At 40.2% G+C, this 19,402-nt stretch overlaps 1 protein-coding gene across 1 annotated transcript in view; it reads right to left on the bottom strand.

Moving 5' to 3' along the window:
• The window catches only part of LOC117556894 (FACT complex subunit SPT16-like), a 29,216-nt gene that overhangs the window by 3,180 nt on the left and 6,634 nt on the right, over window positions 1-19,402 (bottom strand). Inside the window, exons 11-23 of the mRNA XM_034232486.1 lie at window positions 19,262-19,327; window positions 17,574-17,672; window positions 14,875-14,990; window positions 12,767-12,920; window positions 11,867-11,994; window positions 10,149-10,411; window positions 9,949-10,067; window positions 8,730-8,968; window positions 7,209-7,284; window positions 5,426-5,595; window positions 2,919-3,048; window positions 634-763; window positions 419-493 (exon numbers count right to left, since the gene is read on the bottom strand). Coding sequence (XP_034088377.1) covers window positions 419-493; window positions 634-763; window positions 2,919-3,048; window positions 5,426-5,595; window positions 7,209-7,284; window positions 8,730-8,968; window positions 9,949-10,067; window positions 10,149-10,411; window positions 11,867-11,994; window positions 12,767-12,920; window positions 14,875-14,990; window positions 17,574-17,672; window positions 19,262-19,327 — 1,765 coding nt within the window. The remainder of the gene's footprint in view (window positions 1-418; window positions 494-633; window positions 764-2,918; window positions 3,049-5,425; window positions 5,596-7,208; window positions 7,285-8,729; window positions 8,969-9,948; window positions 10,068-10,148; window positions 10,412-11,866; window positions 11,995-12,766; window positions 12,921-14,874; window positions 14,991-17,573; window positions 17,673-19,261; window positions 19,328-19,402) is intronic.

Raw genomic sequence — 19,402 nt, 5'->3', positions numbered from 1 at the left:
TGATGTAGAAGAGACATGGAGAAGAGGGGCCACATGTTGATGTAGAAGAGACATGGAGAAGAGGGGACACATGTTGATGTAGAAGAGACATGAAGAAGAGGGGACACATGTTGATGTAGAAGAGACATGAAGAAGAGGGGACACATGTTGATGTAGAAGAGACATGAAGAAGAGGGGACACATGTTGATGTAGAAGAGACATGAAGAAGAGGGGACACATGTTGATGTAGAAGAGACATGAAGAAGAGGGGACACATGCTGATGTAGAAGAGACATGAGGAAGAGGGGACACATGCTGATGTAGAAGAGACATGAAGAAGAGGGGACACATGTTGATGTAGAAGAGACATGAAGAAGAGGGGACACATGTTGATGTAGCAACACATCCTGAATGTTAGCCATGAAAAGCTTTACAGACCTCTCCTGGCTTCTTCCTCCAGCTCGTCCCAGTCTTTCCCGCTCTCCTCCTCGCTGCCGACAGACTCGCTGTAATCTGCAAGAAAAAATACATACATGTAAACTAATATCACTGCAAAGAGAACGGTTTCTAACGGCAACAATTAAAAAAAACTGTTTGTGTTTTCGCAAGGTGCGGCATGCTGGAAAAAGGAGAAATAAATCAAAAAGTCGTACTGGAGTCCTCTGTCTCCGAGTCGTAGTCTTCGTCACTGTCCGCCTCCTCCTCTTCCTCCTCTTCATCTCCAGACGGGTTGAATGTTTCATCCTCTATTTCCGACTCGGAGTCTTCCTCCCGACCGCTTCCCTGAGAACAAACAAAAATACAAATGTGTTGTTTGATAAAAAAATAAATGAAATAAAACGGTGTAGCAAGAACGAGGAAAATCTGGTCCGCACCGCTGTTCAACACAAACTAGAATATCAGTGTTTCCACTAGGATGGAGTCATAGCAGCGGTGCGAAGGCAAAATGTGAGCGAGTGCGAAGTGCGCCCCGCCAATATGTTTCTATGTGTCTGCCAGCACAAGAAAGGCCTAGTTCATACAGTGTCTCAAGATTAAACCTTTATTGAACATACAGTAACACAAATACTACAAATCCACAAAACGAGCACTAGGGGGCGCCACTTGTTTAAAAAACTAATTTGCGCCGCCACTATTTGTATATAAGGGAAACACTGAATATATCTTTTTTGTCATCATTCAAAGTATAACGGAATCTCTTTGGCAACTCTCACTGCAGTAAAAAATAGACACTATAAATAAATAAGAGTGGTGAAAGCAGAGGTAGTAGCGATGACAGTGCAACGAGACAAAATTCAATGTCAATGTGCATATTTACACTTACTTACTACAGAACTGTTACAGGTGTGTATTATCAGGGTATATGCAGGAATCCTGAAGTCAAATGTAACACCTTTTAAGACCCTTTCCATACATTTTAAGACCTCATCGCCACTTTGAGTTTTAACCGGTTACCTTGGCGACACACTTTACCTCACATTGACTGTATACAGTATTGATTGTCCTTCCTCCTTATCTTCCAACTGTTTGGACGCAAACTTGCATTTCCCCATAACGATGTTGCTTAGCAACCGGCGTAAACGGACCTCCGCGCTATCAAGCAGTGAGCGTGCGATGTCCTGTTCAGATGACGTCAAACCCAACGGGATGCCATCAATAAACTACACAGAATCACACTACACACCTACGCCATGATTACATTCAGGCAGACTGTAGAACACAACCTCTTTGGACCATTTATATACTTATTGAAAACAAGCTACAAAATGTGATACCTTGGAAGATGCCGGTTAATACTTTTTAATAGCCTTCATTTAAGCCTTGCTTTTTAAGACCCCGCGGACACCCTGATTATGTAAATTGTGTAATTTTCTTTTTTAATCTTTAATATATTTTGTATGCATGCTTCTTAGGTAACATCAAGCTGTCTTTGGGTCTTTTCTGTTGTAACAAATGTAAATGTCCTTTCTGTGGGACGAATAAAAGTATTCCGATTTCTTTCTGCGTGGAAAATCAAATGAAATGCCCCGAAATGTTCCCCGTTTGTTTCCGCAGATTGTTTGTGCTTTGCTATATAATAATAATCTTTATTTGTATAGCACCTTTCATGCACAAAGCAGCCCGAAGTGCTTTACAGAAAACATAACAACAATATTAAAATGAATACAGCACAAGATAAAACATCAAAAGTGATCCTAATGAAATTCCCGTGAATTAAACCCGACAACAAATTAAAATATGTTAAAATAAAGCAATTTAAAATGTAAAATAAAAGCAAAACACAGCAAAACATGGACAATGATACTGGTGAGAATTTAAAGTTAACCCAAATTAAAAGCCATGTTAAAAAGATTTGCTGTTCTAAGATCCACGGGGACATTTCTAAAAGCAGGGCACTGGAGGATCTAAGGCAGGGGTGTCAAACTCAAGGCCCGGGGGCCAAATCCGGCCCGCCACTTCATTTTATGCGGCCCCACAAGAGCTTGCAAAGAACATAATACGTTTATTATAAGGTTCCGCTTTACAGAAGCACGTTGCTCATAAACTACATGTCCCACAATGCATCTCATTTTGTGACATTCTCACTGAAGAGACTTGCAATTATTTGCCCAAGCCTTCTGCTTTCAGACGTAGTTAATTATGAAGTTATCACCCTATCCGATAATAATCCAATGCAGAGGAAATAATACATTATTTTATATATTTATATAATCTTAAAGTTACCACCGGCCCTTTGAGTGCAACCATAATTCTAACGTGGCCCGTGATGAAATTGAGTTTGACACCCGTGATCTAAAGGGTTCTTGTTGGAACATAAAAAGAAAGGCAGTCGCTGAGATGAGAAGGTGAAGTAAAGCTTATAGTTAATAAGACTCTAAAAGAAACGGGTAACCAGTGGAGTGATGCCAGGGGAAATGTGTTCTCTATGTGTACGTACATCGCCCTCGGGGTCCAAGAAAGACCAGCCTCCCTGCTCGAAGAAGCCCTCGGGGTCGTCCACGATGGTCTTCATGATCTTGGTCCAGTTCAGGGACTGCACGCCCTCCGTGTACTTGATGTCGCAGGAGCTGAGGAGAGACAGGACACTTTTAGCCTGTGTGCGAACAAGAGTTGATGTTTGGATGTCATTTAAAAAGGTCCCCTATTATACTATTACAATGGTGCTCTAGGAGGAGATTCAGGTGATAAGGGGGGGGGGGGGGGGGGGGTTACCTTGGTTGGTGATTGGCTAATACAAGCCAACACATCGTTATGACATCATAAAGTGGCAAAAATCTGATCAGCTCATTTTCAGACAGGTTTTTATAGAAATGGATCAAAAAGAGAGAGAATCTTTGTTCCTGAAACTTTCAGAGTCTCTTTCCACAGAGGGGACACATGTTGATGTAGAAGAGACATGAAGAAGAGGGGACACATGTTGATGTAGAAGAGACATGGAGAAGAGGGGACACATGTTGATGTAGAAGAGACATGAAGAAGAGGGGACACATGTTGATGTAGAAGAGACATGAAGAAGAGGGGACACATGTTGATGTAGAAGAGACATGAAGAAGAGGGGACACATGTTGATGTAGAAGAGACATGAAGAAGAGGGGGACACATGTTGAGTAGAAGAGACATGGAGAAGAGGGGGACACATGTTGATGAAGAAGAGACATGAAGAAGAGGGGACACATGTTGATGTAGAATAGACATGAAGAAGAGGGGACACATGTTGATGTAGAAGAGACATGAAGAAGAGGGGACACATGTTGATGTAGAAGAGACATGAAGAAGAGGGGGACACATGCTGATGTAGAAGAGACATGAAGAAGAGGGGGACACATGTTGATGTAGAAGAGACATGAAGAAGAGGGGGACACATGCTGAATGTAGAAGAGACATGAAGAAAGAAGGGAGGGACACATGTTGATGGAGAAGAGACATGAAGAAGAGGGGACACATGTTGATGTAGAAGAGACATGAAGAAGAGGGGACACATGTTGATGTAGAAGAGACATGAAGAAGAGGGGACACATGTTGAATGTAGAAGAGACATGAAGAAAAGAGGGGACACATGTTGATGTAGAAGAGACATGAAGAAGAGGGGACACATTTGATGTAGAAGAGACATGAAGAAGAGGGGACACATTTGATGTAGAAGAGACATGAAGAAGAGGGGACACATGTTGATGTAGAAGAGACATGAAGAAGAGGGGACACATGTTGATGTAGAAGAGACATGAAGAAGAGGGGACACATGTTGATGGAGAAGAGACATGAAGAAGAGGGGACACATGTGATGTAGAGAGCAGAGGGGACCATTGGCAGAAGAGAATGAAGAGAGGGACACATGTTGATGTAGAAGAGACATGAAGAAGAGGGGACACATGTTGATGTAGAAGAGACATGAAGAAGAGGGGACACATGTTGATGGAGAAGAGACATGAAGAAGAGACATGAAGAAGAGACATGAAGAAGAGGGGACACATGTTGATGTAGAAGAGACATGAAGAAGAGGGGACACATGTTGATGTAGAAGAGACATGAAGAAGAGGGGACACATGTTGATGAAGAAGAGACATGAAGAAGAGGGGACACATGTTGATGTAGAAGAGACATGAAGAAGAGGGGACAACATGTTGATGTAGAAGAGACATGAAGAAGAGGGGACACATGTTGATGTAGAAGAGACATGAAGAAGAGGGGACACATGTTGATGTAGAAGAGACATGAAGAAGAGGGGACACATGTTGATGTAGAAGAGACATGAAGAAGAGGGGACACATGTTGATGTAGAAGAGACATGAAGAAGAGGGGACACATGTTGATGTAGAAGAGACATGAAGAAGAGGGGACACATGCTGATGTAGAAGAGACATGAAGAAGAGGGGACACATGCTGATGTAGAAGAGACATGAAGAAGAGGGGACACATGTTGATGTAGAAGAGACATGGAGAAGAGGGACACATGTTGATGTAGAAGAGACATGAAGAAGAGGGGACACATGTTGATGTAGAAGAGACATGAAGAAGAGAGGACACATGTTGATGTAGAAGAGACATGAAGAAGAGGGGACACATGTTGATGTAGAAGAGACATGAAGAAGAGGGGACACATGTTGCTGTAGAAGAGACATGAAGAAGAGGGGACACATGCTGATGTAGAAGAGACATGAAGAAGAGGGGACACATGTTGATGTAGAAGAGACATGAAGAAGAGGGGGCACATGTTGATGTAGAAGAGACATGGAGAAGAGGGGACACATGTTGATGTAGAAGAGACATGAAGAAGAGGGGACACATGCTGATGTAGAAGAGACATGAAGAAGAGGGGACACATGTTGATGTAGAAGAGACATGAAGAAGAGGGGGCACATGTTGATGTAGAAGAGACATGAAGAAGAGGATTTTGCATAATAGGTGACCTTTAAGTTGGACATCTTTCTGATTGTAAAAACGTACTTGAGCCACTCCTTGATGGGGTCCAGGGAGTTGACGGGCACGGCGTTGATCATGGTGACCTTCTTGTTGTAGTCCTTGTAGACGATGACCACGTCGAAGTTCTTCAGGTGGAACTGAACGCGCTCAAAGTGGATCAACTCCACCTCGTCCAGGGTCACCACGAACGGAGGCTGGACGCAGAGAAAGACAAAAAGGAAATCAACAAAAAGGACAGAAGAATTTGACAAATGTCTTGGGGTCAAATGTATATATAATAAAGAATTCAACTAAGATAAATGACTATACATTTAGCTGAGGCTTTTATCCAAAGTGCATTCAATCATGAAGATACGAGTAAAAGCCCTGTAAGTTTGCAGCAAACAAGCCAACCTTCCTAAGTGCATCAATTAGGTCTTATTTTATTTCTTTGTATTGAATTATTGGCAACAGGTGGGTTTTTAGTCTGCATCGTGAGATGAGTTGCGTTGATATCAGGAAAGCAGAGAATCAACACCTGGAATGCTTTAACAGAAGTTTTATATTTTGTTTAAACCTGAGATATACATTTTTAAACCGCAAGATGATTGATCAACTGTTCTACACACAAGATGCGGTCCCTTATCTTGGCGGCATGATTCAAACTTGGGATTTTGTTTCACAGTCTCCAAGGTTTCTACACTTTTCCATTAACAAATGAATTTTTTCAGAGTTCTTGTAAAAACAGTGAGGCTGCATCTCTTGGAATAAAACCACATTGTACATTTATATATAATATTCCATCCGTCATGTATTTCTGTATATATCACGGGTGTCAAACTCAATTTCATCGCGGGCCACGTTAGAATTATGGTTGCACTCAAAGGGCCGGTGGTAACTTTAAGATTATATAAATATAGATGATAAATATATAAAATAATGTATTATTTCCTCTGCATTGGATTATTATCGGATAGGGTGATAACTTTATAATTAGCTACGTCTGAAAGCAGAAGTCTTGGGCAAATAATTGCAAGTCTCTTCAGTGAGAATGTCACAAAATGAGATGCATTGTGGGACATGTAGTTTATGGGCAACGTGCTTCTGTAAAGCGGAACCTTATAATAAACGTATTATGTTCTTTGCAAGCTCTTGTGGGGCCGCATAAAATGAAGTGGCGGGCCGGATTTGGCCCCCGGGCCTTGAGTTTGACACCCCTGGTATATAGAATACCTTGTTGAATTTAACATGTATATTTTCTACAGTCTTCTTATGCTGCTGCAACGCAAACATTTCCCACATTGGGATCAATAAAGTACTATCTTATAAATCATCTAACCAAGGACACATTCAAAAAGCCACTTGGACAGAACTTGTGAAGTGTCTACACATGGAGAGAATAAAGTGTGGCCCCACTTGTACATTTTACAGGACATGGCAAACAGTTTTAACGTACATGGAGAGTTTGAAACTGTCTTCTCTTCCCGAACTGATTCTTCATTTCTTATTATTTTCTTTCAAACTGAAGTAGAACACACATTTTTGTTGTTGTTGTCTTTTAGTTTTTTGTGCTGTGATTTCAACTATCTGTTTGTCTATCATTTTAAACTGTTGTTGTACTATTCATCTTGTCTTATTCTGTAGGGGGGGGGGGTTAAAACAAATTGACAACCTGCAAAACCGTTTTTTTTGTCATTGAAACTGTATGTGTTGTTGAAGAAAAAGTTTTTTTTAAAAAGCCATTTGAGACGTGAGAAGTGGTAAAATGCCGACTTATTTCCGTGATGGAGGACTCATTCCTGCACCACCTAATTGTTTATTGACTCACCCATTCAGTGGTGTTGACCAGGGAGCTGGAGGTGGGCTGCAGGAGGCAGGTCGACCTGTAGGGGGCGCCCTGGAACCTGGAGAACAGAGGAGGAGAGACATCAGAAATCAATCGGGTTGACTCGTACAAGGAATCTGACTTGATGTCACGGTGCGTACATTCTTTTCATTTCTGTTGTACCTATATGTTCACTTGGTTTATATTTTATATCGTTGCATCGACTCTGTCTTGTCTGTCAGAGAGAACCATTATTTATTGTATTTGTATTATCATTCCTTTTACCTCCTTGTGTCTATCTAATAAAAGGTTATATTTTGCTGCATGTACCTTTTAAAGTTCTTAAATAATCTGAGGGGAATTTCTCCTCGTTTGTTTTGAACTTGTGATTCGTCATTTTGTAAAGCACTTTGAGCTGCATGTGTTGTATGAAAAGTGCTGTATAAATAAAGCTTTATTAGTATTAAAGTAAAATAAAAAAGTAAAAAACACAGATGGAGAACCATTTTAAGAAAACTATAATAACATAAAAAATATTTACACATCAGTCCCAATTTCTCTTTCTTTAAATTTAAAAAAAAATCTACCAGATTCACAGGCCATAAGACATTCATCTGTTTGCAACTCATATATATATCTATTCCAATTACTGTATATAGACTATTCTGCACAGTTTCTATTTCTATTATATTTTAAAGGTCACCGATCATGCTATTTCTAGGCAATAGCATAGGTCTCATATATATAAAAATCATGTCTATGAAGTGTTTTGCTCAAAATACCAAACAGATCACCCATTCTAGCCATGCCTCATATCCCTCTATTTCATTTCCTGTTTCAAAAGTGCTGATTTTGGGTATAAAGCTTTAAAAAAAAAAAAAAAAAAAAAAAAAAATAAATAAAGGAGGGGTCTGAGCTCATGCGGGACCCGGCAGCTACTGTCTAAACTAAATGCTGCCGTGATGAAACGCCATATCATGGATTATCAAGGATTCTCTCTGAAACAGTTTGGAGCTCAAAGGCTTTCTCTCTTGCCGGTTATACCACAAGGTGAGTTCCTTTTTACTTCCTGCTTCTTCACACACATGCTCTCCAGTACAGGTTAGCTCTGAATGTTAGCGATGCTAATGTAAACACCGACCATATTACGTCCAAAACAGTCGGGCATTGTTTCTGATAGCAACGTTTCTGATTGGGCCGTGGGTCCACATTTCAGATGTTACGTCATATCGGACGCAAATCTGGATCAGCTCCGTTGTTCCCCGTTTTTTGAGATTTGGGTACGGAGGGCTTTATTTTCTGACGCTGCCTGAGTTCCCTGACACACCGGGGACACATGTTGATGTATAACAGACATCACAAAGTGCATTTTGCATGATAGGTCCCCTTTAAGTTATTTACTATTTTATCTGTTTTATTGTGTTGCACTGTTGGAGGAGGAGCCTGTGACCTAAGATTTTCATTGTCATAACTACACTATGTACACATGACAATAAAAGCCTTGAAAAATAAACGTTTACTGACCCGAGGTCTCTGAAGGGAACCTCGAACTCCAGCTCCTCTTTAGTCAGCGTCTCCACCTTCTCGATGAAGTTCTTGAAGGCCGACTTGAGCTTGTGTCTCATCTCTCGCTCCATCTGCTCGGCGTACAGGTCGTCCCGGTCGTGCATGTGCTGGTGTTTGCCCAAATCTGTGGTGATCTCCCCGACCTCGGTGTAGAACTGGACGTCCGTGTGGCGCCTCTTCCCGAACATGATGGCATTCTGGAGGGGAAACGCGTGACGGACAAAATGAGGCATTGAAAATCCTGACGTTGAGAATGCTTCTCTTGAGGCTATTTGTATTGCATTTGGTATCAAAAAGTATCCCAAAGTCTGTGGTTTCCGCCGGTTTTAAAAGTAAAAACTATCTGTATTTACTTTTAAAACCGGCAGAAACCACAGACATATCTTTAGAGCATTGTTACAGAAAAAAGTGAATCTTTAAATGTTTCAGTTTAACAGGTTTTAATGCTGTAAAGCAGGTTAAAAACTGCATTTCCTGCTCATTTTGGAACCAAAAAAAGAAGATTTTTTGTTGATTTGCTGCTCTAAAAGTAACATAATTGGTTGCAGCTCTAATTGATATATTCACATCCTCATAGTGTAGAACCAATAAAGCTATACGTATCAAAACTATCCCAAAGTCTGTGGTTTCTGCCGGTAAAAACTATCTGTATTTACTTTTAAAACCGGCAGAAACCACAGACTTTGGGATAGTTTTGATACCAAATGCAATACAGTTCATATTAGGGCTGCAACTCATTTCTTTTGAGTTGGATCTCTAAAATATCAGAAAATAGTGAAATAATGTACATTCTAGTAGGGCTGCTCAATTAATCGTATTTGAATCGCGATTACGATTATGGCTTGCAACGATTACGAAAACAACGTAATCGAAATGATTATTTTTTGGGGGGTTTTCAGTTGAATTATACTTAAAGTTAAACATACTGTTCAAAAAAATGTTCTCCAATAAATGGATGTTTTCAAAGTCAATGAATAATTGCAATTACAATTATTGACCCAAATAATCGAGATTATGATTTTTGCCATAATCGAGCAGCCCTACATTCTAGTTTCTTAATGTGAGGTATTAAAATGTGTTTAAGTTTTAAGGCTGTAAAGATGATTTGCTGCTCTAAAAGTCAAGTGGTTACAGCTCTAATTGATATATCCACGTAGTGTTGAACCAATAAAGCTACCCTGAGGTGGAAGTGAAGGACGATGATCATCTCCCCGTCGCACGGCTGGAAGAGGGCGTGTTTGATGTTGTTGTAAAGGATGTCCACTTTGTCTCCGCGGACCGACGTGAAGCGGAAACCTGTGCGAAGAGAGGAAGTTTAAATAAAAAGAAACTCTAGAATAAAGCTTCACTTTATGTGGAAATCCTCCACTTTCTCACCGTTGGTGTGCGCCTCCAGGGAGCCCTGCATCCTCTTCTGGGCGATGTTGGGTCGGATGTAGAGGTCTTTGAGTTTGGGGTTGCTGCGGTTCAGGTTGATGACGAGCGAGTCCTGCTTCACGATGCCCTCCTTCTCCTTTTCCTCGGCCTCTCGCGTCTTGTAGCGCTTCTGGACCTCCTTGATGATGCGGAAGGCGTTCTGCAGGTTGGTGGAGGGCACCGAGGGGTCGCCGGGGGTCTTCAGGTTGGACGCTCGGTACGTGCTGAGGGGGGAAAGAGAAGGGAAGTCAAGGAGGGGGGAATGGTCGATAAAACAAGACCCTTTTTAAATCACTGAGAAATGTGGATTAATGTCCAGTGCTGTCATCAATTCAAAGCCATTCAAACAATAAGGTAGGTCTAGTGCAGTGCTTCTCAAAGTGTGGTCCGCGGACCACTGGTGGTCCGTGAGCGCCCCCTAGTGGTCCGTGAGTATATTGGTAACATTTCACATTTGAAATAAATAAATAAATGTAAGTTTTCCGCACTCTCACGGGAATATCTCCGCAATGGAGCGAGCTTAAGTTCAATCTGTTCTAGAAAAACGATGTGTTTTGGGATATTTGTGGAGTTAGGTGGTCCGTGAGTGTTTTTTTATTGGTTAAGTGGTCCTTGGTATGAAAACGTTTGAGAAACACTGGTCTAGTACAATATCTAGATTGTAGTAAGTACAATATTTGGTTAAAGAAAAATATGTGGCCTACTGGAAATTTGTATTTCCATATTTATATTTTCCACATGTATATATATATATATTTGTTATCTTTGAAATGCTATTTTATTTCTATTTCTGATATATTGGACTGTTTATTTCTTGTGTCTTAATTTCTCTTATGTACATTGCCTTGTGTTTTTTATGCTGCTGCAACTCAAACATTTCCAAAATTGGGATCAATAAAGTATCCATCTACCTTAAAAGAAAATAATGACACCATTTTTATATATTTTTCAATGATATTGCAATGTGAATAATATTTTAAAAAAGGGCCCTATTATGGAAAATATGATATTTGTATTATGTGGGTGGAAAGATAGATGATTGATAGACAAGTACTTTATTGATCCCAATTAGTGTTCTGTGAACCTTAAAAGAAAATGGCATTGTTTGTTACTTTCATTGCAACATGTCTTAACTTCCTGTTTTATTTAGACATGCTTTTATTTTGAAGGCGACTTTGCACTATTAGCAGGAAGTTCCCAAAGCAAAACTTGACGGAGAAAAAGTACAGATATTAACGGAGATATCAACATTTAAAACGGCGATATCAAAAGATCAAATGTACGTTTAAGTATTAGCAAGAGGCACAAGGTTAAATGTAATATAAAAATAATTCGTTTATTATAACTTTGCTAACTATTTGAAGCTCACTTGTTTAATAGTATTCTAAAGTAATGCTCATATGGATGTAGCTTCAATGTATTTGTTGTTTTGTGTAGCTCTTAAAATAGTTTTTTTCAATAAATTAGAAATCATCAGTCAAGTGTACGACCATCTTTCGGAGGGATATGCGACAGTTTAAAAATAGTCATTCGAATCAGGAATCAAGTTGACTTTTTCATTTTGATAGAAAAACAACAAACAAATCTCCATCCAACTAAAAGAACATCTAAATATCAAACGTAGGCATTTCAAATTCAGAAAATATTATCTGAACAACTCGCGAATAATTAAGACTCACATTTCTTTAACGAAGGTGGCGTCGGGGTTGGGGAAGATGTTCCCCTCCTGTCGTCCCAGAGAGCTGCCCGGGACGTAGAAGTTGATCCTCAGGTAGGTGTAGTCTCCTTCTACGGACATACTGATGTTCTGCACGGGCACAAAAAGTCAAAGATATATACGTCAATATGGAAGATGTCGCGTCATATAATCATTTAAAACATATAGTCTTATACTCCGATTGCCTTTTACACCGTTACATTGTATTTTAAGTGTTGCGTGTGTTTGACAGAGACATATGTTAAGGATTTACTTTGCAGGAGGGCAAAGGAAGTGTAAAAGGGGGATTTGCAAATGGCTAAAGGACGAGGGGGTTTTATGGTGGAGATGTTTGGATCAGTGGTTCCCAACCGGGGGCACGGGGACCCCTAGGGGTACTTGAGGGGATCGCAGGGTGTACACAGGTGCCTGGTTGCGTTCTAAAAATAGCGCAAGTCATCGCCAGATAAATAAATAACTTTTGTCTTAAATGAATAAAGAAAATAACAATGTTTCTTTTCAAATATGACAGAAAAAAAAGGGACTGTTCAGAGGGGAGGGGTCTTCTCCTACAAAAAAAGACATTATTGGCTTCCTGAACAAGTAGTGAGTCTTAACAATACATTACATGTTAGACGCTTTTATCCAAAGCGACTTACATACATGCAGTACTGTGGGCAATCCCCACAGGAGCCATTTGAGGTGAAGTGTCTCAGGGACACAACGACATGCTGACTGCAGTGGGACTCGAACTCGCTACCCCCGGATTCGAAGTCCAGCACACTATCCACTGAGCCACAGCCCTACATTTCCTCCACAGAAGATAACGAGGCGAATAAATAAACCAAACGCTGGTGTTCAGCAGAGGATCATCTCAGTTTACCTTGATGGTGGCGATGTGGAACGGCGTCGCGATCCCAAAAACGGGCATAACGACGGTCTCGTACTTCTTGTCGATGAAGATCTTCATGTCTCTGATGTCCTTTTCTCTGGGCATCTGAGAGACGTTCTTATAGGACACGTTGGACTTCCTGGCCCTGGAGAGGAGACGAGAGAAGACTTCATTAAAGACAAGTCACTTAATCACATGTGGGAATCCATGGCTGCTCACTGCTGTGTTTGAGCACCAGTCAAGGGATATTTGGGCACTTATTAAACCACTTATGATTACAGAAATACTGATCTAAGTCAGTGAGGGTTGAGCCACATTGACATGGATCCAACCGCTTTCAATACTCTGATATATTAAGAATACATTGTGCTTTTCCTCATGCTCAAAGACACTTTACCTAAAATCATATACGATGTTTCGATGCACAGCCTTAGAGGAAAATCGTTAAATTAATGGTTAGTATAATAAATGCTGACGTCTCATTTTCAACGTAATTTTTTGATTGACAGTATCAGAAATCTATTGACAAACATGTAATGCTTCGTTCACACACCTGAACAGAAGCGTGTGTGTGTTTTGTAAGGTGCTAGTTGTGTACGACAAACACACCGAACGAAGGCTAGGAAAAACAAAAAAGGTCTCGATTTTATAAAGCTTACCGTTCTCAAAAGTCTCAATTTAAAAACATGTGCTTGTTTCCAAGTGTGTTGCCTAAATGTCATTTGATCATTTGAAGATCTAGGTCCTTTTCTCATATATGGAGGAACAGGTATTTCGGTCTTAATGTGTGCAATGTGTCTTTAACTCTGTATACATATTTGCACACGTATTTTTATATTGGGGATCGTGGGAAACGGTATTTCGATCTCTCCGCCTGGACACACAAACTGGAAGATTGACAATAAAGTGGACTTTGAACAGCTGGCGTTTAATCGGATCAATGACAGAGATACATGTGTCTGTAGTCTAATGCAGTGTTTTTCAAAGTGGGGGCCCCGACCCCCCGACAAAGTTTGAGGGAAAGGGAATTTTTTTTTATAGATGTTATATCTATCAATCTATGTGTCCTTTGATGCCAATCTTTTAATTTATTAATATTTTATTTCATTTTTTGGTTTTTAAATCACACGACCGCCCTGCAAGCCAATCAGAATCGAGCTGCCGCTACCGAGAGTGAAACTGAGTATCTGCTCAGCTTTTGGAGCAAGTGAGAGCTAGTGAATATTTCGCTCTGCAGCTGGATGAGAGCATGGATGTAGCAAATATTGATGTTTATATATATGAATATAAATATGTTTATTGTTAATATTACTGTTGAATATTATATATAATATTATGAAGGCATAAGTAGCTTTCAAAAATGCTAAAAATATATGTTAATTGTTCATATTACTGTTCAAGATTATATAATATTATAAAGACAGAAATCACTTTAAAAATATGTTTACTGTTGATATTACTGTTTAATATTGTGTTAAGAATGTTTATAACAGAAGACACAATGAATGACAAACAAAAGATAAATACAAAAACTGATTATTAATACAAATATATATTAAGAAAATATATTAAGCTGTATGATTAATTAGTCATATTTTCCATCATAGTACTCATCATTAAAAAACAAAAATGGCAACAGGGGGGTCCCCGCCAGAGGATAATGCTATATGGGGGTCCTTGTCATGGCAACGTTTGGGAACCCCTGGTCTAATGAACGTTGAGGTCCTCCATCGCTACACCCCAGCCAGAGCTTTTATTTGTGCTGTTGTAAAGTGTTTTTATTGTAAAGTATTTTTAAACTGCCTAAATCGTGCACGTCCGCCGAAACACTTCCTATTTTTAAATCCCGACTAAAAACGCACCTATTTGCCGCTGCTTTTAATTGAGCTGCCCTACAGTATGCCTTTCAGTCATGTATTCTGTACCTGCTGTGTTTATTTTATTACCTTTGCTTATTATGCCCGTTTTAAAAATTGTAATGATGTATTTAATGCTGTATTTGTTCTTAAATGTCTTTTGCTTTTAATCTGTAAAGCACTTTGAATCGCCACGTGCTGAAAAGTGCTATATAAATAAACTTGATTTGCTTTAACACTCACTTCTGAATCTCCTGCTCTCCTTTCTGCTCCGTCAGACGCCGCTTTGCTTCTTCGTTCAAATTGTTGGCCAGCTCCCTCTGGTGGGCTCGCCTCTTCTCCTCCGCCGTCATCTCGTTCTGAGGTTCGACAACAGAAAGAAATGAGTGATGGCGCTCCGAAGAAAAACACAGGAATTTGTACACAGGATGGGAGAAAAGCAAAAGAACAACACACATGCAGAATGTGAACATGTGTTACACGCAGTACTCGAGTTGAGGGGGGATGAGGGGGGATGGCATCCCCCCTGAAATAAAAACGGTCAAAATCATCCCCCTTCTAAAACTGCCATCCCCCTTTCCATCCCTTATGTAATTTTATCAATGAACGTGGCACTGGTATTACTGCTATTTCAACATTAATTTTGCGCATTTTGAGTCAAATACTGTGAGCGAGGGAGCACGCACACACGCAATGACATTTTACCAAGTCACTGACGCTATACTATGCGAGTGCCCTAGAGAGCGCCAGAGCACCGTGATGCGCCTGTTTGATCGATGCCAGAAGCGCAGGTAACGGTCATCACAATGGCCAAGCGACCAGGAGGACAACGCGATCTGAGGGACTTCATATTTAAAAATACTAAAAAATAACATTTCAGGGTTAGGGTTAAGTCAAGAGTCAGTAATCTTAGTCATTACTCACTACTTTAGTCACCAAAGGTGGAATCTATGGACATAAGCAGCAATAACAACTTAGTGTGGAGTTATACGTTTTTCTCTCGTGTTAGCTAGCTGGTAAGACTCAAAACTGTTGATGAAATGATCCCACCAGCACCAGAAGAGCTGAAACCCCTCCTTCAAGCAGTGAACACTCTGGTCATCTCCACAGCTGAGTGTGAACGTGGGTTTAGTCAAATGAACATTTTAACCACAACTAGAAGCTCCCTGGAGGTAAAAAGCATGTCAGCCTTGCTTTTCATCAAGTGTGTTGGCCCTCCACTGAACAAGTTCAGACCAGAGGTATATGTCAAGACTTGGCTTCAAAGCCATTGCTTAGCTAACAATCCGAAAGCAAGAGCCAGAAAAATTGAGAACAAAAAGCATGATTATGAAAATCTTTGGAAACGTCTATGAGATGGGGGAGAGTGGAGTAGGCAGCCATTGACAACATTGGTCCTATTTTGTATTATCTGTATAATCTTTTAATATTTTGTAAACAATTTCAATTTGCACTTAATGCTCTGTTAAAAAAAGTAACATTGGGAATGTTAACATAAAATATTTGTATTTGAACTGCAATAAAATGATGACCGATCAATTTTTTCATGAAGTGTTTAATTTACATAATGATTTAATTAATTACGATACAAAGTTAACCCTTTAGATACCAGTTTTGATCGTATACCAGTAACTGCTTTTTTGAAAAAATACACTATAATTCAATATTCTAAAAACTATTTTGACTTTATTATTAGTGTAATCAGCTGATCCATCTGAATAATAAATGAGGGACTGTTAACCTACAAGATTTGTACCATAGACTTCCATTATAACCACATTTTTGTATCCCCTCCCCCCCTTTAAATTAAAGTCAAAAAAAGATTTTGCACTAATTGTCCTCTGCATTTGACCCTACATGTTAGTGGTGCCATGGCAGCCTGGGGACCGACTCTTATTCTAAGGTGCCTTGGTCAAGAGCAATGAAAGGAGTATCTGAACATCCATAACATGCATGTTGTTTTAGGAGTATAATAATTATCTTTATGCTGGTTGGTCTCCCACCCATCAGCACAAATTATGTCCCCATATGATCAAATCCACCATCCCCCCTGATTTTTTTTTACAACTTGAGTACTGGTTACACGGCTTACACGGCTTACAAGGCACACAAAAACCGACTCACTCAAAGAAGGAAAAATGACAAAAAAGGCGTATTTCTTTTTCCCCCCATCAGTAAGTGGAATCTTAGAAATAAACCAGATGAGATTTTAGACAAAAAAGCATTAAATACTTACCTTCCCAAGTAGCTGGTAAGGTACAAAAACATTCACACCCTTAGTTATAAGCACTCTGTAAAAGCTGCCAAATAACATTTTAGTTATGGAAAAATTAACATTTGCTCTGACGGCCCGTCCACACGGCGGCGTGCGTTGACGCTTCACCTTTCACTTTGAATGGGGTGACGTCACTTTTCGCCGAACTGCATTGTGGGAAGCGACGCGGAGCTTTGCTGGCGTGGCTCGCTGCAAAAGTTGAGCAATGTTCAACTTTTGAAGCCTCGGCAGAAGCGTCAGCCAATCGAATCATATGCCAGTACAAGCTCTAGCCAATCAAACCGCTGCTTGTGTGTCAGGGGCGGGAGATTCATGTGATTGGTTGTTGGTCGAGTTTCAAGCTTCAACGCACGCCGCTGTGTGGACGGGCCGGAAGACTCAAGACAGACACATTTGACAAGTGTTGGAAGGGATGGATCGAGTTTGTCAACCCGTATAGATCAGACTTCAGCTCTATTTGTGATTTAACCCCCTGGTTCTCTGCTACACACAGCTGTCATGTTCGTTTGTCTGTATGCGTGATTCACATTATTTGCTTTGTATTATTTCAAAAAAATGTAAGATGGTCTGTAACTGTTCATTTTTGTATGCAAATAAAAAATAAATATATTTTAAAAAGTGCCAAATAAACTGATCACAAGTCGCACACACACACACACACACTTACTCTGGTCCTGTCTGCCAGCAGGGCGGCGCTGCGAGCTCCTTTTCCCAGCAGCTCCTCGGCATCGTCTCCTTCCTCCTCCTCATCCTCCTCATCGTCATTCTGGAGAGCACGAGAAAACAGAAAAATGTTCAACACCAAATGGGGAAATTACAAGAAATCTGGGTTTTACAAAATCATGAAAATAGTTATTTATTGAATAATTAAAAGCAAAGAAAAAGTAACATGGCAGGATACAGCGGGGGAAAGCGGAGATGGCAGCAGAATTAATAATCCTATAACAAAACAAAAAGTGGACTTTTATTTACCGTCAACTCTCAAATACTCGTAGAAGCCTTAAAGGGGGCTCATTTTCTAAATTCTTGAGTGTATGTAGTGTCTCTACCGTGACGTGTCTCCATGTTTTAATGTTCAAAAAGCTCTATTTTCCTGATACCGCCTGTTCTGCAGCACTTCTATATGTGGAGAGAAACTCTGTGGGATTTTAGCCTTTGTAGACCATTGACATGCACAAAAACCTAAATAACACACTAGGGCTGTACCCGAATATTCGTTCGTTGGAGTACTATTCAGGTTTCAATTTCGTTATTCGGATATTCATTTTTCCCCTGTTTTTTTTCCAAATTGAATTGATTGAAATCTCCAATATCAACGTAAGAGCTTGTGCCTCTTCGGGGGGTGCTAACACTTAACCATAAACGTTATTGTTTACTTTCTCCGTCTTTATATGTAGATATTACTTTTCTCCGTTAATCCCCGTCACGTTGTTTCCATAGCAACAACAACTTCCTGTCAACAGCGCTACCTCTCCTTCAAAATAAAAGCATGTCCATAAATAGAAAGCCAAGCCAAATTACACTTAAGACATATACAACTGCAACGAAAGTAACAAACACAATGCGATATCCTTTTCAATTTCAAAGAACACAAATTGGGTTACATTAACAAATAACTATAAAACAACAATACTGTAGAATAACAAAATTAATGCCGTGAATACACGTGTTGAAGCGCTTTACCCCCCCCCCCCCCCCTCCCTCAATATTCGAATATTCGCTGCTGATTACTACCGAATATCCGGAGCCCGAAAAATGGTATTCGGGACAGCCCTAGAACACACACTACAGGAAGGGGAAATCCCCAAAAAGCATGGCCCCTTTAATTGAACCCTACGGCAGAGACCTTCATTGGAAGCAGGCTTTCATGTCCACTTCTCTGACAAGTACATTTTCTCTTATTTTAGAAAACGCTTTGTTTCTGATCTGCTCCAATTTGCCTTAATAGATCTTTGTTCCTGCATTACGCTGTTAATACAAACTCAACACATCCTTTATCAAATTATAAGCGCTCTAGAATTTCCTCAAAATAGTACACTGAGCAGGAGAGTCAAACACATTTTCCTTATCAGCAGTTCATACAGTGCCTATCTATTCTTTATTTTCTGAAGGAAGGATGGTGGAGTGTGTGTGTGTGTGTGTGTGTGTGTGTGTGTGTGTGTGTGTGTGTGTGTGTGTGTGTGTGTGTGTGTGTGTGTGTGTGTGTGTTGGCCTATGATATCGCTCAGACAGGAAGGAAGTTCGGCTTTTTAGCACTGGCTTTCCTTACTGCTAAATCTCTCTTCCCAAACACACACCCGATCATTTGAAACATTTGCGTGATCATGTGACTTTAGGGATTACAAAGACACGTACCTTCAAGAAGATTCCCACATTTTTGATCTTTTTCTTCACGGGTGTGAGTATCGTGGCGGCGTCCTCCTGTTACAACATATTTTAGGGTTGTGATTAATATGTGAATAAGTTTGCCGTCTTTGGTGACTTCTCGGCAGGAGG

The sequence above is a fragment of the Gymnodraco acuticeps genome, unplaced genomic scaffold (genome assembly GCF_902827175.1).
Source record: "Gymnodraco acuticeps unplaced genomic scaffold, fGymAcu1.1, whole genome shotgun sequence".
Taxonomy (NCBI): domain Eukaryota; kingdom Metazoa; phylum Chordata; class Actinopteri; order Perciformes; family Bathydraconidae; genus Gymnodraco; species Gymnodraco acuticeps.
This window is presented reverse-complemented; position numbering and strand designations above follow the sequence as displayed.